The following is a 24,519-nucleotide window of genomic DNA, read 5'->3' as shown; positions in this document are numbered from 1 at the left end:
GGCAGATACATTGAATGTTCCCAAATCTTTTTCTTCCAGGACTCCTGCTGTGAAGGCAGATGCGCAGGATGCAGCCAGCGTAGATCAGCCATTGCAGAAGCCACATGGGCAGTCTGCAGGGTAAGGGTTGAACAGACCTTTCTGTGTGGTTCTGCTCGCTTGAGCTGAAGGACATTTGTTTGGAGAATGCAGGAAGTCTGGCATTCCTAGTTAAAATGCCTGGGGAGCTTTCAGTGGGGAATGTACAGTCACACTTTGATGCAATATGGAATCATTTTGCATTAAGCTGCATGTAGTTCTGGGAAGCTCGGTGCCTGCTGAGGAGATGCTCATTCAGCAGTGTCTGATTGTGTGTTGGCCTGCACCTTAATCCTGAGTGGGGCTGACACCAAGAGCGGGTCACAGGCAGTGTGGAATTAGGCTGCTGCCCACAGACTGACACAGGCTGCAAGCAGAAATACTACTGAATAGAATATTTTTGTTTGTTCATTTCCAACTGAATTGATGTCAGAACATTTGATCTGGAAGAAGATTCTTGCATCTGTCTAAGACTGCTGCTCAGGGTTGTTGAGGAAATGAGGCAGGTTGTTAGCTGTTTTTCTCCATGTTCTTCTCCTTCTCTCCCAAGGCAACCAGCTGTGGTCCCAGAACCTCAGTCAACACAGAACTCAATAAATGAGCAAGAAAATGCAGGTATGTCGCTTCTTCAAAAACACCTAGTCTCAGAATTCTTCAGGACTGGGAAAGTGGTGTTTGAAGAGCTGATTTTTGTGTTTGTCATTCTGTCAGGAAAAGGGTCAGAGCTATTAGTTTGTGTTACCCTTGCTATAAGGGGAGGAAAGGTTTGTTTGCTATTTGTAGATCTTGGACAAATAGTTTTGTCTCTGTCTTTAGTTTGTGAGAATTTCAGCACTTGAGATTTCACACTCTTACTGCAACACTCTAGAAATTTTTTCTTGGCTGGATTTGCTGGTGAAAAGGCAAGTCAGTAAGTTATTTTCAATCGTGGAACACCAGGTGTAAAAACCGTTCATTCCAATTCCCTTCTTCAAGCTGGCTTCTGTCTTTTCTAGGCTCAAAAGCTCTCGAGGAAGAAGAGGGCACTTTCAGCTCCCCTCTTATGTTTTGGCTTCAGCAAGAACAAAAGAGAAAAGAGTGTCTTGGTGAGAAGAAGCCAAAAAAAGGTTTGGTTTTTGAGATCTCTAGTGATGATGGTTTTCAGATCTGCGCAGAAAGCATTGAAGGTGAGAACTGCACAGTGTTGGTTTTAGCTGTCCTTACTAGAAGTAAAATTATTACTTCTGAGGACCTCTTACTTGCTTTATTTATAGATTTAAAAAAAGAGAAAGAGAAATCTCTTGGTTTACAGCCCTAGAACAATCCTAGTTCCTGATAATGTCTGGATTTTATTATTTATTTTGCAATATAATATATTCAGTGACCTATTATATATATCACTGACCCATTTTGTTTTATCAGTTGACCAGTGATGTTGAACTGTAGTTTGTCAAGAAACAGGCAGTGTGGATCACACAGTGGAGTATTGGGTGTCCAGACTTTTCCTCCAGACCAATTGCTGAACACCCTGCCTTATGCCAATATGAATTTGCAAGAGAATGAAAGCAATTAGATCCAAGGATCTTAATTTATGGCCTGTGGAAAGTTGGAAACTTCATATTCTCCAATTAGTTTATTTAAATATGAGTATCCCAGTGCTTGGATACCCTGTGACCATTTGTCATCTGTGTGTGTGCTGCAGATGCCTGGAAGTCTCTGACTGACAAGGTGCAAGAGGCCCGTTCAAACGCCCGCCTGAAGCAGCTGTCCTTTGCAGGTAACAGCCTGTGCCGAACATAGGAGAGCAAACAGATCTTTCTGTGAGGGTCTTAGACTCTCAATAGTTCCAGGTAACCTGCTGCAGGCTTTATGGAAGGTAATTTCTTCCCAATGGAAGGATTAGAAACTCTCACATAGAATGCAATAGCTAATACAGTGCTGTTGTGACAGCTGTGTGGTGTCCCAGCTCTTTGTGACAAGCTGCTGTATCTTTCTGCTCCAAGTCTGCACTGATAATTACTGTTTGTTGTGCTCTACTTCTTGTTCCAGGTGTGAACGGTTTGAGGATGTTGGGGATTATCCATGATACTGTTGTGTTCCTGATAGAGCAACTGTATGGAGCAAAGCACTGCCACAACTACAAGTTCAGATTTCACAAGCCAGAGGAGGCTAATGAACCTCCTTTGAACCCACATGGCTCTGCTCGGGCTGAAGTCCACCTGAGGCAAGTGTGAGCCTTGTCAGTATTGGGGTTTATGGCCCTTTGGCTCCATAACTTATGCTGTGGCAGGGCAGGAGCAACAAATCTCTGCAGCACTAAAGCTCTCACATAAATGTTAAAAACTGGCACATGAAAATCAACCATTCAGCATCTTTGAATTCTGCACATTTTCCTGTGCCACTTTGTGGCCCCTTTGGTTTAACAAAGCTTTCCTGGCTGAGGCTGTTACTGGAGGTTCTCAGAACCTGCTGTGTCTGCCCTGATGCACTGGGCTTTAAGGGAGGGCAGAGTAGGGGAGGAGTGAGAAAGTAAACATGTCAGACTGTTGTGGCAACCATGTTTATTTTCAGTCAGTAAAACAAACTCCCTTTGGTCTCTTTAAATTGCAGGAAATCTGCATTTGATATGTTTAATTTCTTGGCGTCTAAACACCGACAGCCACCAGAATACAACCCGAATGACGAGGAAGAAGAAGAAGTGCAGCTGAAATCAGCTCGGTATGCAGCAGGGCTTAAAGGTTCTAAGGGGAAAATAGTATTGGGATGTTAAAATGAGCAGATCACACTTCGTTAAGGGTTGTGTGCTTTGAGGGGTATTTAAACACTGAAAGCTGTCAAGCACTGCCAGATATAGAGGTAACTTCTGCAGTAACAAAAGAAGTGACAGCTGAAGGTGACCACCAGACTGGTCTGCCTTCAAATGCTTCTTTTCCTTACCAATGAAAACAATCTGATGAGAATTTGAGGAGGAAAGAAAGGAAATTATCTTTTAGATATATATATGAAAACACTGCATTTATTTTTACTGTATTATCTGAAGGCTGCAGTCTAAATTGTACAGTGTATAAATTACCTTGGAAAGTGCCCCAGATAATAATGGCACAGAGTCTTGTATACAGGTCATCACTTAGCTGTGCCTCTTTGTTCCAGGAGGGCAACCAGTATGGATCTGCCAATGCCCATGCGCTTCCGGCACCTGAAGAAGACCTCCAAGGAGGCAGTTGGTGTCTACAGGTACGGTTTTGCTCTGGTACCATTGTCCATAGGATAGGGGAAGGTGGAAGCTGGAAACCTGCTGTGAAGCCAGACTGCAAAACTGAGGGGAAAAGAAGGCTTGAGATTCTTTTCCCTCTTCCTTCTCTCTGCCCAAGTTCTGTATTTGAAAAGTAATCCTCAGCACAGACCACTTGCTCCTTGCTGGCTTTACCTTGGCAATAGCTCAGATGTAGGCAGAGTGACCTGGTTGTGGTCTTGTTAGTGTTCCCTTAGAGATGGATTAACAGTACAACAGTGGTTCTTGTCACAGCCTGTTTTTTTGCAGCCTTTGCAATCTGATGTTCTTGAGCTTTGCTTGTCTCATTTGAAATAATTTGCTTTTCTTACTGCACTTTAGGTCTCCTATCCACGGCCGGGGTCTGTTCTGCAAAAGGAACATCGATGCAGGTGAGATGGTGATCGAATATTCAGGCAATGTCATTCGCTCCATCCTCACTGACAAACGAGAGAAATACTACGACAGTAAGGTGAGTTTTGGGCTTTTGTAGATGTTCTTAAAGAGTTTGGGAGAGCTAAAAAGTGGCTGTGAAGGTAGGACAGGCCTATATAAAAATTCTGTTGGGGACATCCCAAATTGTGTTTACTGATTTCTTGGGTTATTTTCATTCTAGCTGGAGCTTAAGAGGCTGGAGCTTTAGAGGCACTTCTCTTTCCCTTCTGTGGTCTGGGATTAGTCGCAGTGAATGTGGGGATGAAATGATTCAGGCAGGAGTGTGTCAGGCCCAGTGGATGGTGGCTGCAGACGCTTCCTCAGAGCTGGGCTGTCTGCTGGGGTGGTTGTGCTGGGCTGCCCTGCCTGCACTAATCCTCCCCTGTCCTCCCTGCACAGGGCATCGGGTGCTACATGTTCCGCATTGATGACTCCGAGGTGGTGGATGCCACCATGCATGGGAACGCAGCCCGTTTCATCAACCACTCCTGCGAGCCCAACTGCTACTCCCGGGTCATCAACATCGATGGCCAGAAACACATTGTCATCTTTGCCATGCGCAAAATCTACCGAGGGGAGGAGCTCACTTATGACTATAAGTTCCCCATTGAAGACGCCAGCAACAAACTGCCCTGTAACTGCGGTGCCAAGAAGTGCAGGAAGTTTTTAAACTAGAACTTCCATCAGCTGCAAGTGAGCCCTGCAGGGCCTGGGGTGAACCAAAGCTTGGAGTGAGCCCCTTCCCGGCCACTGGGATGGGACAGAGGGGCCAGAAGCAGGAGTGAAGATGGACTGGGCTCAGGGACCTGAGACTGGCGGCTGTGTTTGTCCGAGTCCACATCTTCATGTCTCGCATGTGCACACTCACCCTTGTGAGAGACATGGGCGGCTGGAGAAGATCAGCATGGTTATGTTTTTGCTATTCTCATTTCCCCCTGCCCCCATATTTGTTTCTCAGCATGGGGCTAATGAGTGGGAGAGGAGAGGGGAGGTCACCCCAGGCCCAGGCACAGGGCAGCAGTCATGGGTCGTGTCCCTCTCCGTCTGCTGGCCAGAGCTCTCCTTCCTAGGGCTGAGTCAGTGGTTGGGTAGTGCAGTATTTGAGCTTGCCTCCTGGGAGAAGGCCTGTGCCTTGCCAGCGGCCCCCAGGGACTGCATGTCTGCAAAACACTATGTGTGAGTGGGAGTAGGTGTGCGGGGGGCTGGCTTGGCTGCTCCTGAGGAGAGCAGGAAAGAGCAGCCCACAACTAGACACAAGAAGAGTTTGGCTGACATATTGCTCTGAAATCCCTGCCTGAGAGCAGGGGAACTCCTGGTGTTCTTTGGCAAGGAGGGCTTGTGCCAACAGTTGGGGCACTGTAAATCTTTGCTAGCAAAGGCTCCCGTTCACCAGCACTCCCTCTGGGCCATGTGGGAGGGAGGTAGTCCTCTGGGTCCTGTCTCCAGCGGCTGGGTTCCTCCTCTGTCCAGCAAGCTCCTGGCACAGCCAGCCAGCAGTGTCTGGAGGAACTGAGGTCTCTAGAGAGAGGAGGGAGTGCGAGCCAGCCCGGCCTTGGCCGCACACCGCTGTGGAGCAGGAGCTGGGAAGGACTGGTGTGAAGGCACCTGCTCTGCTCTGCCCTGCCACAGTGTCCCAGGTATTTGGGGGCAGGCAGGAGAGTGGCCCTGCAGCCTGTCATGGTCAGTCGTCTGGGTGTAGTCACGTTGTGTTCCCCAGAAAACACAGAAGGACACCAAAACGGAGCCCAAGTTCTCTGCAAAGGCAAGGCCAATGCCAGCTGGCCTCGCCCGCAGCATCCCGAAACGCATAGGAAACGCAGGAGGCTTTGGCACAGTGGATGAGGAACCAGGCCAGCTCTGAGCAGGTTGAGGGACACCACTGTCCTGGTTGGAGCAGTGTGAGTCCTCCTCCCTGTGGGATCTGCGCTGTGCCTCAGAGCAAAACCAGAGAGAGACAAATGAGAGACCCAAGCCTGACAGTGACAACATTGGATTCTGCTCTGTTCTGTTTACAGTTTAGTATTTAAGGTTTTATAAATGTAAATATATTTTGTATATTTTTCTATGAGAAGCACTTCATAGGGGAAAGCACTTATGACGAGGCTTTTTACAGTGGTATTATCCTAATTTAAGAGAATCTCTTTTTAATGATTTTTTTATTTTCATAGGATGGTTCTAGGAAATACCTGGCTGGACACAGTCTGAGCCTTTCTCCAGTGGGGGGGTTGCTTTAGTTTTGTTTTCTACTCTTGTTCTGCCTTTTTGACTTTAGTAACTGTCTCCGGGAGGGTTGACTGGACCTTAAACTGTATTTGCCCATAAGGACGGGGCAGGAGGGAGAGCTGCCCAGCGTGGTATGAGTTTCGCTCTGTGGGAGGACAGTGTGTGACTCGGGCAGATAGTTTGATTCTGCCTTGCCCGTGCCGGTATCCTGCAAGGGTTTAAAAAAGAAAAGCAAGACAGGATGAGACATGACACTCAATACCTCTTTGCTGGGAGGCCAGTCTGAGACACACACCTCCTGCCACAGTCTGTCCTTCAAAGGCAGATGGGTTTTTCTGTGCAGAAGGGAAAGCAGAAAGCGCCCGAGCTTTTCCGAGCTTTCCTCGTGGTTAGGTTGCAGTTGTTACAGGAGCCACTTTTCCTGGAGCTGATGTATCCAAGGGCTGCTCTGAACCGGCACTGGCAGTCGGTGGGGAATGGACGGGGAGTGCCTGCTGACTCCCCAGGTCTCTCAGAGGGGCATCCCCCATCCACTCCTCTCTGGTCTTGAGACTTCTTCCTCTGCCCTGAGAAAGAACAGCAGCGCTCGGAGGTTCAGAACCTGCCGATTTCCTTTTGTTATTGCACTGTGTGAGGATAATTTCTTGATAACTGTTGAAAGCAAAGTCACATTGAGGCTGCATTTGTTACTGAGATGATTTGATGCACTGACAGTTTGGGAACGCACATACTTTGAGGAGCCCAGAGAGTGCCCACCCGGGGATCTGGGCCCCGTGGCCCGGAGCACAGCTGCTCTTGGCCCTTTTCCTTCCGTTTCTGACGCGGGGCGGGGGCATGGCCCTCGCCATGGCAAAGCCCCTGATTTATCCCAGAGCTCAGCTACGCTTTCTCACCCCACGCTCCCCGATTTCCTGGCTGCAGGAGGAGGTTCCCCTGGGAAGCGCTGCCCAGAGCCGCCCCGCGTGGGGAGAGGTGGGAGAGGGCAGAGGGGAGCGCTGTGCCTCAGGGGTCCGCAGAGCCGAGTGCCGGCCCCCCGTGCCCGGGCCCGGCCGAGGCAGCGGTGCCCGCTTTGCTGCTATTCCCTGGCGGCCGGAGCCGCTGTGGCCAGTGGAACTGTCTGTACCCCGGGCTGAGCCTGCCCGCCTCGGCCGGGCTGCCCAGGAGCACCCCGCTCCCCGTGTATGAATGTATATTTTATAAGGACTGACGCAGATCATGGTATCTGAAAATACTAAAAAAGGAACCTTAGGGCGTTTTTGGGTTTTCTTTGTACAAACCGACATGTTTTTTTTTTAAGGAGAAGCGGGTCATTGCAAAGGGCTGGGTATCTTTTTTTTTTTTCTGGTTTTCTTTCATTTCAAAGCAATACCAAGTTCTTCAGCAGGACGGTCTGTGCAGAATCATGCCATTCACCCATACACTGGTCCACTCTCAACACTTGCAAATTTTTTTATAACTATAAATACAATATATATAGGAACTAATATAGTAATGCACCGTGTAATGAAGCCTAGTTCAGTATCGGTTCATGGCTTTTAATTCTCTTTAACACTATAGATAAGGATTGTGTTACAGTTGCTCACAGTTCCAGGAAAGCCTTGCTGCTCACTCCCCGCTGGCAGCCAGGGCCAGAAGCTGGGAGCGGGTGGTTTGGCTTTTCCTGGCCCTTCTTGTTACAGTCAGTACTTGTACAACTTGGTTTCTTCCTTTCCTTCCTCTCGTTTTGGTTATGAATGTTGGGGTACCACCTACATATAGGGAAAAATGTGCTCTGTGCTTTCCTGGTATCTTTTTAACAAGGTACAGTAGCTTCGTCTATCGGCCGAGAACTATACTTGTGGTGTTTCTTTTATTGAACTTACAGTCTCTTTAGTAACTACAGATAGGTGAATAATTGTTTCAAAAAACAAAAAAAAAAAAAAAGGAAAAAAAAAAAAGCTCTGCAAAGGCAAGGTTATGTTCTAGAAATACATTTCTTGACAACTTATCATGTATAACAAAAGTTTTTTTTCTTGTGTTCTTCCAATCTACTGGTTGTTTGTTTTTTTGGTTTTTTTGGCTTTGGTTTTTTGGGTTTTTTTAAAAAAAGAGGAAACGTGTCTAAAGTACATCAGTGTTAACTCCCTGCCACAGGGAAGAAGGAAATACTTTAATAGTTTAAAAAAATGCTGAAAGCTCTGCAAAAGACTGAATGTAAAAATAAAAAGTGTACATAGTTGTAAAAAAAAAAGGAGTTTTTAAACATGTTTATTTTCTATGCACTTTTTTTTATTTAAGTGATAGTTTAATTAATAAACATGTCAAGTTTATTGCTGCAGAGGGCTCTCTCCATTTCTTCTTGAGAACTGAGAAGCTGCTGCTTCTCCAGGACGCTCGCAAGGGCCGGGAGCCCCTGGCCAGCGCCCAGGGCTGCACAGGGCGTTCAGGGCCGAGCCCTCGGCCCCGGCTGTGCCAGCGACCTTGGCTCGCTGCCGGGGGCACTGGCCGGGCGGTGGGGCCTCAGCCCAGGCTGCCATAGGACGAGGCAGGGTGAACATTAACTGGGCTGCGGCAGCCTGCTTGTGCTGCAGCCTTGCCACAGCCCGCAGTGACACAGCAGCATGGCCACAGCCAACGACAGGGCCGTCCTGCAGACCATCTTCAACCCCAGCACCCCTTTTGGGGATATCCCAGGCTTGGATGAGGAGGAGGAGGATGTCCAGGACGAGGGTGAGTGATGCTGCATCAGGTTCTCCCTGGAATTGCCAGCAGGGTCCCCGCAGGGCAAGCAGGTGGGCAGGGAAGGAGGCTCTGCAGGCTGGGAGCAGAGCCTGCTTGAGGATGGACATCACCACACCGTGTCCTGTGTCTGTTCCCTTCTGGACAGGGAGTGCAGGGTGGCAGTGGGACGGGGCCCCGTGCGTCATCCTGGCGCCTCCACTTCTCAGTCACGGTCTCCCGTTTGCACTGCAACAGTGGAAGCTTTTCCGTTGGAGCTGCTGGATCAAGTGCGGGAGCTGGAGCTGCAGGGCGTTTCTGCGGCCGAGTCAGGAGACATCAGCACGGCCCTGGAGCGGTTCAGCGAGGCCATTCGCCTGCTGCCCGAGCGCGCCTCGGGCTACAACAACCGGGCCCAGGCGCTGCGTTTGCGCGGAGACGTGGCAGGTGAGCAGCGCAGGTGCGGGCGGTCTCCTGGAAGCCCCAGCCCCTACCAACGCCTGCCCTCGTTGCCAGGTGCCCTGCAGGACCTGGACGCTGCCATACGGCTGAGCCGCGGCCGCGGCCGTGCCGCCTGCCAGAGCTTCGTGCAGCGCGGCCTCATCCACCGGCTGCAGGCGCGGGACGAGGACGCCCGGCGGGACTTGGAGCGCGCAGCGCGCCTGGGCAGCGCCTTCGCCCGACAGCAGCTCGTGCTCCTCAACCCCTACTCTGCGCTCTGCAACCAAATGCTCTGCGAGATGCTCGGTCGGCTGCGCAACCCCGATGGGGCCGGGAGCGACTGAGACGGGCAGGAGATGGGCTGGGTAGAGCCGTGCTCCTGAGCTGGCCCAGGCAGACACGTCCAGAAAAGGTCCACCTCAGGTGCCAGAGCTCCTGTTCCTCCCTCTGGCTAACAGCCAGGGACGGGAAAGCACCAAAGCACCTTGCTGTGTTTGTCTCGCTGTGCTCCACCCCGAATAAAGCTGCCTCTGTTCCCAGCACCTGGGCTCTGCTCGTGGCATTGCAGGAGGCATTGTGGTGCGATCCCAAGCGCGCACAGCCCCGGTGAGATGGGTGCCGCGGCGGGCGCAAGTCTGGGCCCTCTTCCTTGCAGGGGGGAGATGGGAATGGCGGGGACGCGCACACCCCGTCCCGGCCGGGCGGCCCCGAGCCCGCGGCTGCGCGCGGCGATCGCGCTCGGGGAGGCGGCGACGGGGCCCGGCCAGAGGGACGAGCGCGCTCCGCCGCGCCGGGCCCGCCCCTGCGCCGCGTGCACTGCGCTGCCCGCCGGGCCCGGGCGCAGAGCCGCACTGCAGACTGGGCTGCTGCACACGGCAGCAGCAATGCTGCAGGTAAGGTGCGCCTGGGCCACATCCTCCGACCCTGCTGTGTGCTGGAACACCACGTCCCTGCTCTAGCTGCCTCTCCTAGCGCCGAGCACGGCTGATACAACATGGGGTGTGCCAGCGGCTGGCCGGGGGCTGCCCTTGCCCTCCTGCTGCTACCGCTGCTCAGCCTCCTGGCGCTCTGCTTGGCAGGTGAGGCTCTGGTGGGGTCCGGTGCATGACTCCCAGAGCAGGACCCCTGCCACAGCTCTGATGTGGGGGGGCTCTCTGGCAGCACTGGAGGAACTGGACCCCGCCACTGAGAGGCAGCCGCGAACAGTGTGCACCCTGCAGGAGGGGGAGAGTCGTATCTTCACCTGCTGGGTGCCCCGGCCAGCCCCCGGTGCCACGCTGGCCTGGTACCTCAACGGTCAGAAACAGGAAGCGAACCTCTCGACTGCAGACACTGCCAGCATCCTCACCTTCACTGGCCAGCGCTCCGACCACCAGCTCAACTGCTCCCTGACCATCCCGACCTCCAGTGAGAGCTACAACACCTCCATCCTTCTCAATGTGCAGTGTAAGGTCCGCGGTGCCGGCCTGCTCCAGACTGGGATGTGGGGAGGGTGTGTGGGGCTCCCATCCAGCCTGGGCAGGCCCATGACCTGCATCCACCACAGCCATAGCAGGGCAGCATCTTCTCCGTCCTGTGCAAACGAGGTAGACAAGTACTCCTGGACCCAGGCGAGACAAATCCTGCTCCCAGCTGTGCTGTGTTGTCCCCATCCCTCCTCCCCATCTCACTGCCTGTTTTTTACCCAGATAAGCCAGAGATCCTCCAGGAAGGTGCCCACTACCAGCAGGTTGAGGGCACTGGCCTTCTCCTGGTACTCTTTGTGCTGGTGCAAGCCAACCCACCTGCCAGCATCACCTGGATGGACAAGCATGGGCATATGATGGCTAACACCTCCAAGTTTCTCCTTCTGGGTGCCACAAGCTACCCAGGGCTGGCCAACCACTCACTCCACATCCATTTCAACTGCACGGCTGGAAACCTCTCCATCAGTGCAGCCAACAGTGTGGGCATCACCACTGCCTCCCTCCTGCCCACAGGTAACTGTTGAGGGGTGGGCATGGTGCAATGGCCCTGTGGAAGGGTGCTGATGGCTCTGCACTGCCGGTGCAGGTCTGCTGGATGCCCGTGTGGAGCTGCCTGTCCTGGGAGTTGCCATTGGAGCAGCCCTGGCCCTATCTGCCCTGCTCAGCCTGGGCTCCTGTGCTGCCTGCCTGGCATGTCGCTTGCCCGAGCTTATGCGAGGTCCGGGGCAAGCAGGACCCAGCCCACGCAGCCAGTGCTCCCACTGCAGCAGCTCTGGGCCCCCGCAGCCCCAGGGCACACGCCTGCCCCGCCAGACCCAGTCCCTGCCACCCAACCTGCGCCTCGGTGACCTTGCACAGGAAGAGGGAGGTAAAACCCTGATGTGCCAGTGCAGCACGTGTGGGGCTGCAGGTCTTGTCTGGGTGAGGGATAGATGTCCTGGCTCTTATTCCTTTGCTTCCCTGCAGCTTCCCCCAAGGATGCAGGAGCCAGTGCTAGGGGAGAAGAAAGTGCCCTGCTGGGACTGGAAAACTCCCTGGTCCGCAGCAAGCTTGGTAAGGGAGCAGGTGGGCAAGCAGCCCTAAAAATGTGTCATGAGACATGGAGCTCCGTGGCTGCCCCAACAGGCAATGAGTTCTTTGTCCTGCAGGTTTTATCCAGCTCCCAGTGTCTGGGCGCATCTACAAAGTGCCCAGCATGAGCAGTGATGAGATCTGGCTGTGAGCTGCAGCGCGGTGCCCGTGAGCCAGGGCTGTGCCAGAGCCGAGCAGCTGAGGGGTGCCAGGAAGGCCGTGGTGGAAGTGGCAGCTGACCAGCCCCAGCTCTGTGCTGTGCAAGGCTTGGGAGCTGTGCCGTCAGCCAAGGCATGGTTAAATGTAGTCCCTGAACTTTACTGATATTCTGTTATAATCAAAATGCATCAAAACTGTTTATAGCCAGGCTCCAGCACTGCGATTACTCTCGGGGTAAAGCCAAGCACCAGCTTTGCTTTAGCAGGTTTGTGACTCCCTGCATGACCCTCTTTGCCCCTGTCCCTGCTGCTGTGGCAGACGGGTGGGAGGTCAGTGGAGCAGGGGCTGAGGAGAGCCCAACAGCAATAAACTGAATTCAAGCATCTCTGTGGTGCCATACAGGTTATTTCTGCTTGACAGGAGCTAAGGGACTCTTCTCAACAGGAAAGGGGGTTCAATAATAAGGAGCAGAGGAGATTCAAAGGTCTCCAGGTCAGAGCTTGCAACATCCTGAGCAGATCTGAGTGTTGTGTCTGTGGAATTTATTCCTGTTTGCTTCAGCCCTTATAGTGTGTGCTGAAGGAGCCTCTGCTCTGCAGCACCTGTGGCAGAGAGATCTTGACACTGGGAAAGGCTGGTTTAATGCTGAACTCCTTGGGAACAAGTCAAAAATAGAGCCATTGGGCAGCTTCTGCAACAAATATGGTGAGTGAAGCCCTACTCCCTAACACAGAGCAGCCCAGCAAGGTCTCTGAGATCAGAGAGGCTTCTGATTTGCTGTGTGGTATCTCCCAACCTGCTCTGGGTACACCTCAGTGTCCAGTGGCAGACAGTGATCCAAGAGAGGAGGCTTTAATGTGCAGCATCAATTAAAGCTCAACACCTCTGCCTCCGCTGCTTGTGAGGGTGGGTTGGATGGTGGGCTCCTGCCCTTCTGCCCATCAGCCAGGGGCTTGAAGTGCTGCAGGGAAAAGAACATGCTCATGCAAAGATTTGACTCCCACTGCTCAGAGCGCACACACGCATCTGAATGTGCTGGCCACACCCCGAGTTGTGCTCAGCCCAAGGAGATGCACTCAGGCTTGTGCCAGCCTGTTGAACAACATGGCACCTCAGCCCAGAGCACAGCCCAGCTCCCTGCGTCAGGCAGAGGCACCAGGGAGAGAGAGCATCAGCTGGGAACGTGTTCTCTGGGGCCCACCAGCCCTCTGCACACCCCACTGCCATCACAAAGCCAGATGTGAAGGGCCCAGCTGTGCAGTGCTGCTCGCCGGGTGGAGCTGCGTACCTGCGAGTTCTTGAACTCCAAAAAGAGGGAGAAGAGGACGTGCAGAGGGTGGATCCGGCTCTTGTACACGGGGATGTCCAGAATGGCTGTGGGCGAGATCAGAGCGTGTGAGGGCACCTGATCTGCACTGCCCCACACAGAGCATTGTCAGGAGGGGCTGAACTGCCACTGCCCCCACCACTGGGGCTCCACGCACCAAAGACTGCAGCCCCCTGTAGTGCAAGAGCCCACCTCCCACTGAAGCAGAGGAAATAATCCCGAGTGCTCGGGGCTGAGCCTGCAGCTAAAGCTCCCTGGCTTTCAGTCAGAGTGCCAGGCCAGCGTCACATTGTGTCGGCAGCACAGCCTCCCCAGCTCACCGCAGATCATGTCGATGTACTCGGCAAGGTCACAGCTCATCTCTGCGCTCGGAAGACCCACCTGCAACAGACAGGGCTGTCAGCTCTGCTCCGACTGCTCGAGCCTGGGAGCAAACAGAGGCCACTGGGGCAGCAGCTGGGAACTCCCCTGCTGGGCTGCTCCCCAACTTCTGCCCAGGGCCGAGCCGTGAGGAGGAACAAGCCCAAGAGGCTGGGCTGTGGGACGGAGCAGGCACCCAGCTTTAATGGGAGATAGTTTCTAAGACCAAAGCACTGAGCTAACCACTGGTCACCCAGACCATATACCTTTCCCAGGAGCTCCTCGAATTCTGGTGACCATTCCTGCATCAGGGTCTCGATGTCAGGCATTGGCCTGCCAGGGAAGATTAGAACATCAACTTCAGCATCAAACACAACCTTCCACTGCTAGCTACTCCATCAGGAGTAATCCAGTAACTCACCTGGAGTAATGGACTGTGGCAGGAGGCTTGCAGCGATGCAGTTCACTAATACTTTCAATCCAGCTCTCAATGGCTTTAGGGTTATTTTCTGCATTCTCCAAACTCTTCACTTTTATTTGCTGCTAAAAACACAAATATAAACCTGGAAATGTTTAATGGTGTTTTGGGGCTTTTTGGGAGAGCTGCATTCACTTCTGGTGAACCAGGCCTTCTCTCTTTCCCAGCTGCACTTTACCAATGGATTTCTGCAGGCAAAATGCCAACTAAAACTGGGTATGAACAACCCAAAAGAAATAAAGTATCACCTGAAGTGAACAGACCCAGAGTTCATATCAAGACTTGACTGAGGCAAGGCTCAAATCCACTGCAGTTTAAAACTATGGATTAAAGCAAAAGGTGTCGTTTTGCTGCTTTTAAAGTCAACTTCTCAGTTGTAAGAGTAAAATGCCATGGTTTTACTGCAGGAAATGTGACCTGCAGTAAGTGTGACCTCCCTCTCCCTGACTCACTGTGATGTTGTGCTGCTTGGAGTTCTCTGTCAGCCAAAGGGAGAGCACGGTGGGGTCTGACTGCTTGGTTGAGGGCTCATCCAGGACCAGCAGGCCAAGGTTGTCAGGCTTGCCATCAGGACGAGGAACCTGCAGGAAAACAGAGCCCTGTTCTCTGGGGATCCAGGGCAGGTGCCTTCCTACGGGCTCTCTCAGATGTGCATTCTATGTAGGGTGCTGCCTGAAAAGCACACGGTGTTGGAGAAGGAAAGCCCAGGCTTTCCCCCAAGTTACCCAAGTGCTGTTTGGGAGGTGACCAAACCACCAGTGTAGTTTTCCAGGTCTCTGCTCATCACATCTGACAGAGCAGGGGCAGACCAGAGCCCAGGCTGCATGGCCTGGCTGCCTGCCTGCTCTGAGCCTGCATTCTGTTTCGGTTCATGGAGCAGGACAGAGAGGGGAACCTGAAGAAATGGTACCTTTAGGAATGCATCAATGTCTCCAACAGCAGGAATAAAGTCTGGAATAAAAGGCTGCAGCTTGTGTTCAATCTCTATTGTTTTGGGAGTGTACCTGGAAAAAAACACCACCACAGCATAGGTGACTAGAGACCGTACTGCAATAATTGACACAAAGGAGAGCCAAGAGCAGGCTAAAACCCTTACACTCACCTCTTGATGTATTCAAAGAGATCTTTGATTTCAGAGGACACCTGCAGGTAGTCAAAATCTGCTGCATTGAAGTCACTAAAAGAAGGAAGAGAGTAGAGGGAGAAGATTAGCATCTCCTGGGCACAGTAAACAAGTCCGGGACAGGTTCGCCAGCTGGAAGAGCCACCATCCTGAAGCCTCGGGGAGGAGGAGGCAGGAGCTGCCTGTCCCGATGCCACGGCTCTGCTCACGCTCGTGGGATCTGGGGAAACCGGAGGAGCTGACAGGGCCCGAAAGGCACCCACCAGCCTCAGCCCGCTCACCCCTCCAGCGTGGCCCCGTGCTCCTCCGAGTCCTCCTCCGAGTCGCTCTCCGAGGAATCTTCCTCCGAGTCCTCATCGTCCTCGTCGTCATCCTCGCTGAAGGTGGCTGGGCCGGGGAAGTGTGCCGCTGCCTCCTCCTGGACGAGAGCCGGGTCTCACGGGATCTCACCGAGCCCCCGGGGCCGTGCCCCCGCCCGCTGCGCTCGTACCTTCCCTCCGCTGTCCCGGCCGCCGCTCCCGGCCGCTCCGACCGGCACCCCGGGCCGACGAGAGTCCCGCAGGCGGCCCGCCGTCCCCGCCCGCGGCGAGCGGGCTCCGGGATCGGCCTCAGGCAGCTCCAGGCTCTCGTCGTACGGCTGGTTCTCCACCGGGCGGGGCTGCGCCGAGAGCCGAACTCAGCGGCGGCGAGGCCCGGGACGGCCCGGCGCCCGCACCCACCGTGTGCTGCCACGCTGTGTCCCGTGCCCCACTTCCGCCCGCGCCCCGTGTCCCGTCGTGTCCCCCGTGTCCCGCGTATCCCCCGTGCCCCACCTCCGCCCGTTGTGTCCCGCCGTGTCCCCCGTGTCCCACCTCCGCCCGTTGTGTCCCGCCGTGTCCCCCGTGCCCCACCTCCGCCCGCCTCGCTTCCCGCCGCGCCGCCGCCGCCGCCGCCGCCGTCGCCATGGCGACTCCGCCCGCCGCGCCCGCAGCGCCCACTCGGCCCGGCCGCGCGCGCCCCCTGGCGGCCGGGAGGAGCCAGCGCCCCGCCTCGCCCCGCCCCGCCCCGCCTCGCCCCGCCCCGCCCCGCCCCGCCCCGCCTCGCCTCGCCCCGCCCCGCCTCGCCCCGCCCCGCCGTGACGGTACTTCCGGGTGCGGACGTGGCGCGGCGCCGCCATCTTGCGGGGCGGCCCGGGAACCGGAGTGAGCGGAGGGCCCGAGCGCGGATCCCGCCGCCGCTGCCGCTGCTATGGTAAGGAAAGGGCCTGTCCGCCGCGGGCAGCGCGGGACTCGGGACAGTCCCTGGGGCAGTCGCGGCGGTCGCCCGGACGCCCGGCCTGTGCGCAGGCCGGCGCTGGAGCCCGCGGCCTGGTGGGACGGAGCGCGGCGCTACCGGCTCGGGCCGGGGCCCTTGGGGGCGGCGGGGACGCGGCACTTTTTCTCTGGCGACTTGGAGCTACGGTGCCTCGTGAGCACGGCCTCACGCCTATTGTAATTGGCGTTCGGGCTGTAAGGTGTAACCGGGCCGGTGGTGTCCGCCCGCTCCCCCGTGGCACCCTGTGTCTCAGGGCCGGTCCAGCTCCTTTTGTCCGTCACGGCGGTGTTTGGGTTAGTACAGACCCGCACACTGCTCCGGCAGAGCTGAACTGTGCCCGAGGTGCGGCAGGGATCAGCGCTGCCATGTTTGAGGATTTCGGATACTTTCTGTCAGTAACAGCAGTTGCGGATTTAAAAGATCCGAAGCGCGGAACAGAATTATCCTGACAAAAGAAATTAACATCTGTGAGAGAGAAATAAAGGGGGGAAGTCTGGGCAGACTGGGAGATGGAGAAAGTGCAGCTGGTGAGTGCCTTGCTGCCCTGTCGGTGTGATAACGCCTGCGAGCTGCCTGGGAGTCAAACCGGGGCTTCGCGAACCTGGCTCTGCTGTGCCTGTGGCGCTGGGAGATGTTACACCTCACAGCGGTCCTGTGTGTAGTGTAAGCTGGGGCAGCCTCAGGGAAAAGTCGATAATCCGGAGCCTCCCCTAACAGCTCCCAGGGGCTGTACACCTCGGTCTGTGTGAAATCAGGAATGATCGTTTGCCTGGCAGAAGCAGGGAGAGCTCTCAGTATTGTTTTGGGACAGAATGTAGATCGGAGAGAGTGTGCAAAAGCAGGATGTCTCTGTTCTTGACATAGTTCATTTCCTGGTCACAGAGGAAGACTTAGGATGTTGTCTAAGGAAGGGTGTGCAGGTGAAGTGTGCTGGTCAGAGATGCTTTCCGTGGGCACGGGCGGGGCCCTGCTGACGCGCTGCTCTCCTCCAGGTGCTGTTGGCAGCCGCTGTGTGCACGAAGGCAGGGAAGGCCATCGTGTCCCGGCAGTTCGTGGAGATGACTCGCACCCGCATCGAGGGGCTGCTGGCGGCGTTCCCGAAGCTGATGAACACGGGGAAGCAGCACACATTTGTGGAGACAGAGAGCGTGCGGTACGTGTACCAGCCCATGGAGAAGCTCTACATGGTGCTGATTACCACCAAAAACAGCAACATCCTGGAAGACCTGGAAACACTCCGACTCTTCTCTAGAGTGGTAAGCACTCCTCGCTCTGTGATGTAGCCCGGAACGGTGCTCTTGTGAGGGATCTGTTTCTGAGCTGGTGCAGGGGCACTGTGTGCCTCCACTTGGTGGGTCTGTGTTCCAGAGCCTCCCTTTCTGACTGGACAGAAAGCTCTGAACTTTTGATGATAGTTTTAAACTCCACATTAAAAAAAATCATCAGTTTTACTTCACTGGTGAGACCAAAGGGCAGACTGTAATTTAGCATTAAATATTCTTTGTACAGTGTGTGGTTGTTACAAGTGTAGTGCTGCTATGCAGGGATCCTGAAGCAGCAAGTTTGTCTTCACACAGCCAAAGGATTTTCAGGAAATTCACTGGTCCCAGCATGCAGGAACCTTTGGGTTCCTTTGAGTTAGTGTTATGAGGAAGCTGAGAGGTTTTATATGGATTTTGATGTAGAAGAACTAACAGCGTCAAAACTTCATCTTGTTTATTGACAACGTAATGGTACGAAGAGCAGTGTAAAATTGTGCTCTGCTTGGGTCTGGCACAGTTGAGACCCCTGGGATGGCAGAAAGAAAGTGTTTACGTGGTACTGTTTGTGGGTACTCCTTTCAAATGTTCTTGCCTTCTAGATCCCTGAATATTGTCGAGCTCTGGAAGAGAATGAGATCTCAGAACACTGCTTTGACCTAATCTTTGCCTTTGATGAAATTGTTGCCCTGGGCTACCGTGAGAACGTAAATCTAGCACAAATTCGGACCTTCACTGAGATGGATTCACATGAGGAAAAGGTGTTTCGGGCAGTCAGAGAGGTGAGCAGAGACACCTGCATTCCTGACACAGGGTGCCCTATCTGCAAAGCACCACTTCTGCTATACAGAGTGTTCTTCCACCTTGGAGGGGCCGTGCAATTAATTAGCATTTCTGAGAGCTAAATGCTCATGTCTTGTTTCTTTTTTCTTGGCCAGGGGTTTTTGGGCAACTGCACTTAGCTCCTGTGCAGGGCAGGGCTGAGGTTGCAAAGCTGCATCGGGCTCTTCTCTTTTCCTCCAGACGCAGGAACGCGAGGCGAAAGCCGAGATGCGCCGTAAAGCAAAGGAGCTGCAGCAGGCCAGGAGGGATGCAGAGAGACACGGCAAGAAGGCACCAGGCTTCGGGGGCTTTGGCAGCTCGGCTGTGTCTGGGGGCGTGACAGCAATGATCACAGAGACCATCATCGAGACCGAGAAGCCCAAAGTGGCACCAGCTCCAGCCAGGTAGGGGGGAATGCAGGTGGCAGATGTGGGAGTCAGTGTTGGCTCAAGCCACGTGCCCAGAGGGTCTAACGTGAGTTCCTTATCTGTGTAAGTATTGAGGACCATACGTACCACAGTAGCACCCCATAGTCTCTTTGGATTCTTGGATGAACAATGGGCTTTCATTTTGTGCGAGAAAAAGAGGTCCCAGCTCCTGGTAATGCATGGAACTATATCTGAATCTAAATTATAACTAAGCACCCTGCATGTAAAATGGTCAGTTCCATGCATATTCTCCCCCAGAAAGGCTGCCAAGTTGAATGGTATGTTGTTGGGATGGTCAAGTTACAGCATTCGAAGGTAACTGGGAAGGGGGAACCCATTGCTGTCAGCTGACTTGGAGATCATTACATGTTTTATTTAGACCTTCAGGTCCCAGTAAAGCCTTGAAACTCGGTGCTAAAGGGAAGGAGGTGGACAACTTCGTGGACAAGCTGAAATCAGAAGGAGAAAATATCATGACTTCTGTAGGCAAGCGCTCTGCAGAAGCAGCCAAAGTTCTCACTTCTCCCATTAACATGGAGAGGTGAGTGCTGCCCTTGCTTTGGAAGCAGTCTTCTCACAGCTCTCCTTCTGCATGTGGCGTTGGGAGAGAGCAGCTTCTTTGCTCTTTTTAGGCTTTTTCCTGTATTTTCTTACCTTGTAATTATAACCGTTGGGCAAAATCTGGGAAAGCATGTCAGCAAAAAAAAGCAGATAATTTGGTTAGGCATCCTCTTGACTAAAATGGGCGCTCCATCCTTTGTTGAGCTGGGGTTGGGAATTTTCCTGTGCTTTTTTCCCTGCACTGTTTTCACTGTTTCCCAGCCTTGTTACTGCTCAGGATGGAAGTGTTCACACTTCATTTTACTCACAGCGATTAAAAACCTTTTAATGCCTTGAGCTGTGCACTCAGCTGTGGCCTGTTAGAGGGGATTTGAGTGACCAGCTTGTCAAGATGCTGCATCACTGCCATTTAACTAGGCTCCCATCCCTTGCAGACCCATATGCATGGATCCTCCTGCCTCTGAGTTCACTGTCAGAGCAGTATTAGCCCCCACTGTACCAGCCATGCTGTTGTTTGGGAGCCCCTGCTCAGTACTGCCCATCCTTACTGAGCAGTGATCTCTGTTGTCTGGGGGATACCAGGAGTGTAGGACTTGAGCTTCTTCCTCTGCCTGTCTAGCGTGCACATGAAAATAGAGGAGAAGATCTCCTTGACTTGTGGCCGTGATGGAGGGTTGCAGAACATGGAGCTTCATGGCATGATCATGCTGCACATCTCTGATGAAAAGTTTGCACGGATTCGCCTTCATGTAGAAAATGAAGACAAGAGGGGAGTACAGCTACAGGTAAAGCCTATTTGGAGTACCATGCTGTTGAACATGTTTTTGCTGCTTTCCAGGGGAAAAATAACGGAAATACTCAAGTATCTTGCTGTCCTGTGTTCTCATCTAAGCCTTCTCAGCAAATATATTGGAAATGGGAGTGGTCAGTGCAAGTATTAGCAGAAGTGCAGGGCTAGTCATGCTCAAGGGATTGAAGTTCACTGGAGAAATGCAGTCTTGGTCACTGTCTTGCTCTCAGAGCCTTATCTGCCCAGCAGTGCACCTTGGCATGCCAGGTGACCTCATGTGGACTTTGCAGCAGCCTGGTGTGTTGCTCAGTGCCTGTGCCAGTGGGGAATTAATTTATTCTCTTGGAAGTTGTTTCTTTCTGAGGTTGCTTGTCCTGCCACTACTGTGCCTGGGACACTTGAGGGCAGTCAGCAGTTTGCAGCTCAGAAGGTTCTTGGGAGATTGGTCCTTCCCTTTCTCCCTCCTCATGTGACCCTACGGATCCCTGGAGGAGGTGCTGCTTTGGCACACTCTGGCTCGTTCCTCGTTAGGGACTTGTTTGTCTGCAAGTCCACTTCTTTCCAGTGCGTCCATGCTGCTCACAGCACTGCCACAGGTGGTGCTTCAGGTGGAAGATGAGGCCAAGCCCTTTGCTGACTCCTGTCTTTCTAGTACAACTTGAACGGGAACTTGCCAAAATCCTCTGCTTCTAAAAAGCTGCTCACACTTGAGGTTGTGAAGAGAGTGTTTAAATGGAGTTTGGCCACTGACATATATGTGCATTAAGGTTGCTGAGGGGAGACAGTAGTGTTATGGTGTCAGGCTGTTTTTCCTAAGCGCATTAGATTGATTTTTCTTGAAATGTCTGGTGTAATTATTCAGGATGGTCTTTGACTTATAGTTGTTCTGTAGACATCAGCTTGTATGACTTGAGTATCTGCTGCAGGTGCTTGTAAGAAAGACAGTGGTGGGGATCCTTCTTGTCAGATTAGCCTTTTCTGGAAGGATCCCAGGTTGATAAGCAGTTGTGCTTCAGATGGGCTTCTGAGCCAGTAGAAAACCTGATGTGTGTTTTGTCAAAGCAAACACTGGAATGTGTAGGCCTCTCTGGTAGAACCTCCATTACCTATTGTTCTGTCCCTGGACTTAGACCTATAGTCTGGGCATGTGTTCCTCTTGCAGACTCACCCAAACGTGGACAAGAAGCTCTTCACCACAGAGTCACAGATCGGTTTGAAGAACCCAGAGAAGTCATTCCCTATTAACAGCGATGTGGGCGTGCTCAAGTGGAGGTTGCAGACCACAGAAGAGTCCTTCATTCCATTGACAAGTGAGTGCAAGTCTGGGGGCTTGGGCAGAAGAAGCTGATGATTGTCCATGAGCTGCTGGTAGCCACCTTGCAGCAGCTGGGCTGCCTGGAGCCTGGCATGTTGTAAGACCTTGGAGATACTATGTGTATCTGTTGGATAGTACCTGTCCTCGTGTGTTTTCTGTACCACCTCAATGAAAATAGACACCTTTTCTTAAAGTCAGCTTGAGGGTGACTTCACTGGGCATTTTGATGTGCATCATCTTATGAAAGCCTATTCCACATGAAAGGCCTGCATGGTTCACCTACTGTCTCTGTTTCCTCAGTTAACTGCTGGCCATCAGAGAGTGGGAACAGTTGTGATGTTAACATTGAATATGAGTTGCAAGAGGAGAGCCTAGAGCTGAATGATGTGATCATCACCATCCCCCTGCCGTAAGTCATGCTCCTTATCACACAGCACTAATGAGTCCCATCACCTCCTTCTCCTCCCTGTTTTGTGGATCTGGCCAAGCCAGTGTGTGCTAGAGGCATTTCCTTAGCTCTGTGCAGCGAAGTTATTGTCATTTCTCATTGCCTGGTGTAGGTCTGGTGTTGGTGCCCCAGTGATTGGGGAGATTGATGGTGAGTATCGCCACGACAGCCGGAGAAACCTCCTTGAGTGGTGCCTGCCAGTGATAGATGCCAAAAACAAGAGCGGTAGCCTGGAGTTCAGCATAGCAGGGCAGCCAAATGACTTCTTCCCGGTGCAGGTCTCCTTCATCTCCAAAAAGAACTATTGCAACATACAGGTATGGTCACTGCTTGTGCTCCACAGGTGGGAAGTCACCCTTGCCTCGGTCTCCAGCTGGCTGACGCTGGCCGTGCTGCAGGGGCACCATGCTGTCCCACTGGCCATGGCTAAAGGGTTGGCTTTAACCTGCCGCTGAGACTGCTGGATTTGGGAGTGCCAGCAGACAGCACTGGCAGCTGACACTTCATGGAGTTTGCCTGAAGTTTCAGTTGTTTCTTCAAGTCTCTGAGTAGTCATTAATTCCCATCAGACTTTGTTGGAAAATCCATCAGCCTTGTATCCAAAACACTGCTTAGCATACAGCTGTCTGTCTCCACTGAAGTCTAGCCAGTGGCTACCACTTCGCTCTTCAGCAGAGACACAGTTACCACAGAAAATCACTCCCCTCTTTCAGGGATCCTGGGAACAAAGGCCTTTGTTTCAGGGCTGAGCTGTGGTTTGAGGGCAGCAGGTCGGCTGTACTATCATGGTGTTGGGAAGCATGGCATCGCTGCAGTAAGGGAGTGATGTTCAGTGCTGAGCTAATGTTGCCTCTTGTCTCCACAGGTTACCAAAGTGACCCAGGTAGATGGGAACAGCCCTGTAAGGTTTTCTACTGAAACCACCTTCCTGGTGGACAAGTACGAAATCCTGTAATGCCAGACGTGGTGACGCACAATGGAGGAAATTTTTAAATTAAAAAAAAACGAGGCCGACGTTTATTCTGAATGTTGGGAACGCCACAGCCCCCTCTGCTAAGATGCGTGGCTCTGTCTGCCATCTACAGTGTTCCGGGGTCACAGACATTTTTTGCAGAGAAGTGACGTGCTCATGGGGGAAAAGGCCACAAATTTCTTTGGCAGATTTTTACCGACTGGCAAAAAAGCTCGATCTCCACAAAGAGGCTGACTTTGACATACTCCCCCCCACCCCGAGATGCTCGGAGCTCAGCCCAGAGCCGACCAGACATCACTCTCTCCTGAAGCATCACGTGCTGTTCCGTTGTTGGTGCTGCCATTTTAATTTCTCCTTGGCCTCTGGTTCTCATGTGTGGGGCCACCTGCAGGTCCTGACCCTTCCATCCAGTGGAAGCTGAGCAAGTGACCTTGGCCTCAGAGGTGGGGGGGCTCCTAGCAGGGGTGGGGAAGAGGGACCCGGGGGTTCAGTCCTTTTGCCCCACACAGTTACTGCTGTTCCTCCAGCTCTGCTGTGTGGCAGTGGCCCAGCTCTGGGTGGTCTGGTTCCTGCTGCTGCAGCGGGGAGAGCGTCCAAATGGGACTGTGTCCTTACTGTCTTCCACAGCTGTTCTCAGGCCAGGCTTTGGAGGAAGTTTAGTTAGGTTAGAACCAGCTGTATATCCTTTGCAAGGCCATTTTGGTGTCTGGGGAGGCTGAGGGCTTTGTCTGCCTGGGTGAAAGGAGCTGTGGAGCCTGGTTGACTTACTTGGCCTGCATATCAGGACCTGTCTCAAGTCAGTGTTGGTTCAGCACTGGCAGGTGTGGGAGAAGGAAATTATGGTTTCCAGGTAATGCGAGGGCTAATCCGAGCCATTTCTCCTACTGCTGCCTCATGAGCGTTATTTGCTTCATCTCAGAGACCTGTACTCCCCTCAGCTCATCTCACCTGCATGGCTGGGGCCTGTCACAAGTGTCACCTGCCCCTGGGCACACCTCACCTCTGCAGCCAGAGGGCCCGAGGGCAGGTGGAAGGCAAGGGCCCTGAAAGTGTGTGTACTGTGCTCTGTGAGAGACAGCCAGCCTGTCACGGGCCCCTGGGGTCCTCTGCCAAAGAAGTTTGTGGTCTCTCCTCTGCTGGCAGCACCCGAGAGGAAATCAACCCTGGTCCTGTCCTGAGAGGGCAAGCTCTCTCCCCTAGCAAAGTAGGCAATGAATCCCATTAACCCAGTCCTGTTCCAGAGCTGCTTGTCTGTATGATTTTTAAAATGGAGTCTAAGTTAGTTCAAGCATCCAAGGAGCTTTTTCTTTTCTCCTTACATTCATTGGAGGGTGATATTTAAACCGAGCCGAGGTCCCCACTTTTTGTAACCCTGTATGATCCTGGCCTAGGGAATAGAGCACATTCCAGTGTACACAGAGAATTCTGAGTCTTTAATCCAATAAAGTACTGTTAAAGGAGTCGGCTGGGGGTCGTGAGGTCCTTGCGGAGCTGGGGCCGGTCGGCCCTGGCCGTGCGGGGG

At 53.2% G+C, this 24,519-nt stretch overlaps 5 protein-coding genes across 8 annotated transcripts in view; 4 read left to right on the top strand and 1 right to left on the bottom strand.

Moving 5' to 3' along the window:
- Positions 1-8,303, top strand: part of KMT2A (lysine methyltransferase 2A) — a 39,554-nt gene extending 31,251 nt beyond the window's left edge. For both annotated transcript variants that reach the window (XM_074527848.1, XM_074527847.1), the window contains exons 28-36: positions 40-120; positions 629-693; positions 1,074-1,244; positions 1,760-1,834; positions 2,107-2,281; positions 2,668-2,775; positions 3,208-3,291; positions 3,671-3,800; positions 4,163-8,303. In XM_074527848.1, coding sequence (XP_074383949.1) covers positions 40-120; positions 629-693; positions 1,074-1,244; positions 1,760-1,834; positions 2,107-2,281; positions 2,668-2,775; positions 3,208-3,291; positions 3,671-3,800; positions 4,163-4,438 — 1,165 coding nt within the window. In that variant the 3' untranslated portion in view covers positions 4,439-8,303. The remainder of the gene's footprint in view (positions 1-39; positions 121-628; positions 694-1,073; positions 1,245-1,759; positions 1,835-2,106; positions 2,282-2,667; positions 2,776-3,207; positions 3,292-3,670; positions 3,801-4,162) is intronic.
- Positions 8,304-8,555: 252 nt separating this feature from the next.
- Positions 8,556-9,666, top strand: TTC36 (tetratricopeptide repeat domain 36). Its single transcript, XM_005494643.4, has 3 exons — positions 8,556-8,695; positions 8,942-9,130; positions 9,200-9,666. The coding sequence occupies exons 1-3, from the start codon at positions 8,587-8,589 to the stop codon at positions 9,466-9,468; spliced, it is 567 nt and encodes a 188-aa protein (XP_005494700.1). The 5' UTR covers positions 8,556-8,586; the 3' UTR covers positions 9,469-9,666.
- A 442-nt stretch (positions 9,667-10,108) lies between these two features.
- Positions 10,109-12,796, top strand: TMEM25 (transmembrane protein 25). The gene is given in 6 exon segments (XM_074527863.1): positions 10,109-10,268; positions 10,270-10,570; positions 10,813-11,103; positions 11,177-11,458; positions 11,557-11,643; positions 11,739-12,796. Coding segments are annotated over 6 exon segments (1,185 nt in total). The 5' UTR covers positions 10,109-10,118; the 3' UTR covers positions 11,813-12,796.
- On the bottom strand, positions 12,659-16,131 carry IFT46 (intraflagellar transport 46). Of its 3 annotated transcripts, none has more exons than XM_014272470.3 (11): positions 15,999-16,131; positions 15,599-15,766; positions 15,390-15,526; positions 15,088-15,162; positions 14,896-14,989; positions 14,438-14,566; positions 13,929-14,050; positions 13,774-13,840; positions 13,468-13,528; positions 13,109-13,194; positions 12,659-12,781 (listed from the first exon to the last, which is right to left on the bottom strand). In XM_014272470.3, the coding sequence occupies exons 1-11, from the start codon at positions 16,050-16,052 to the stop codon at positions 12,686-12,688; spliced, it is 1,089 nt and encodes a 362-aa protein (XP_014127945.2). In that variant the 5' UTR covers positions 16,053-16,131; the 3' UTR covers positions 12,659-12,685. The 3 variants fall into 3 exon arrangements, with proteins under 3 accessions (XP_014127945.2, XP_074383965.1, XP_074383966.1); XM_074527864.1 differs by having other exon boundaries at positions 15,960-16,067; XM_074527865.1 differs by having other exon boundaries at positions 13,929-14,047; positions 15,960-16,067.
- Positions 16,132-16,194: 63 nt separating this feature from the next.
- On the top strand, positions 16,195-24,457 carry ARCN1 (archain 1). The gene is made up of 10 exons (XM_005494646.4): positions 16,195-16,338; positions 17,394-17,657; positions 18,263-18,442; positions 18,684-18,886; positions 19,290-19,451; positions 20,091-20,256; positions 21,424-21,571; positions 21,877-21,985; positions 22,137-22,341; positions 22,890-24,457. The coding sequence occupies exons 1-10, from the start codon at positions 16,336-16,338 to the stop codon at positions 22,977-22,979; spliced, it is 1,530 nt and encodes a 509-aa protein (XP_005494703.1). The 5' UTR covers positions 16,195-16,335; the 3' UTR covers positions 22,980-24,457.
- Positions 24,458-24,519: the final 62 nt, after the last annotated feature.

This window comes from Zonotrichia albicollis, chromosome 27 (assembly GCF_047830755.1).
Source record: "Zonotrichia albicollis isolate bZonAlb1 chromosome 27, bZonAlb1.hap1, whole genome shotgun sequence".
Lineage (NCBI taxonomy): Eukaryota > Metazoa > Chordata > Aves > Passeriformes > Passerellidae > Zonotrichia > Zonotrichia albicollis.
Note: the sequence above shows the minus strand (reverse complement) of the source record. Positions and strands in the feature narration are given on the sequence as shown.

Excerpts from the sequence above, each read along its gene's own strand:
- TTC36 (XM_005494643.4), top strand. The coding sequence starts at position 8,587 with ATGGCCACAGCCAACGACAGGGCCGTCCTGCAGACCATCTTCAACCCC. Across the intron at positions 8,696-8,941 it reads GGAGGATGTCCAGGACGAGG|TGGAAGCTTTTCCGTTGGAG; the intron begins GTGAGTGATGCT and ends GCACTGCAACAG. Across the intron at positions 9,131-9,199 it reads TTTGCGCGGAGACGTGGCAG|GTGCCCTGCAGGACCTGGAC; the intron begins GTGAGCAGCGCA and ends CCTCGTTGCCAG.
- IFT46 (XM_074527864.1), bottom strand. The coding sequence starts at position 16,052 with ATGGCGACGGCGGCGGCGGCGGCGGCGGCGCGGCGGGAAGCGAGGCGG. Across the intron at positions 15,527-15,598 it reads GCCGGGACAGCGGAGGGAAG|GAGGAGGCAGCGGCACACTT; the intron begins GTACGAGCGCAG and ends GCTCTCGTCCAG. Across the intron at positions 15,163-15,389 it reads CACGGGGCCACGCTGGAGGG|TGACTTCAATGCAGCAGATT; the intron begins GTGAGCGGGCTG and ends TCCTTCTTTTAG.
- ARCN1 (XM_005494646.4), top strand. Across the intron at positions 18,887-19,289 it reads GTGGCACCAGCTCCAGCCAG|ACCTTCAGGTCCCAGTAAAG; the intron begins GTAGGGGGGAAT and ends TGTTTTATTTAG. Across the intron at positions 21,572-21,876 it reads GTCCTTCATTCCATTGACAA|TTAACTGCTGGCCATCAGAG; the intron begins GTGAGTGCAAGT and ends CTGTTTCCTCAG.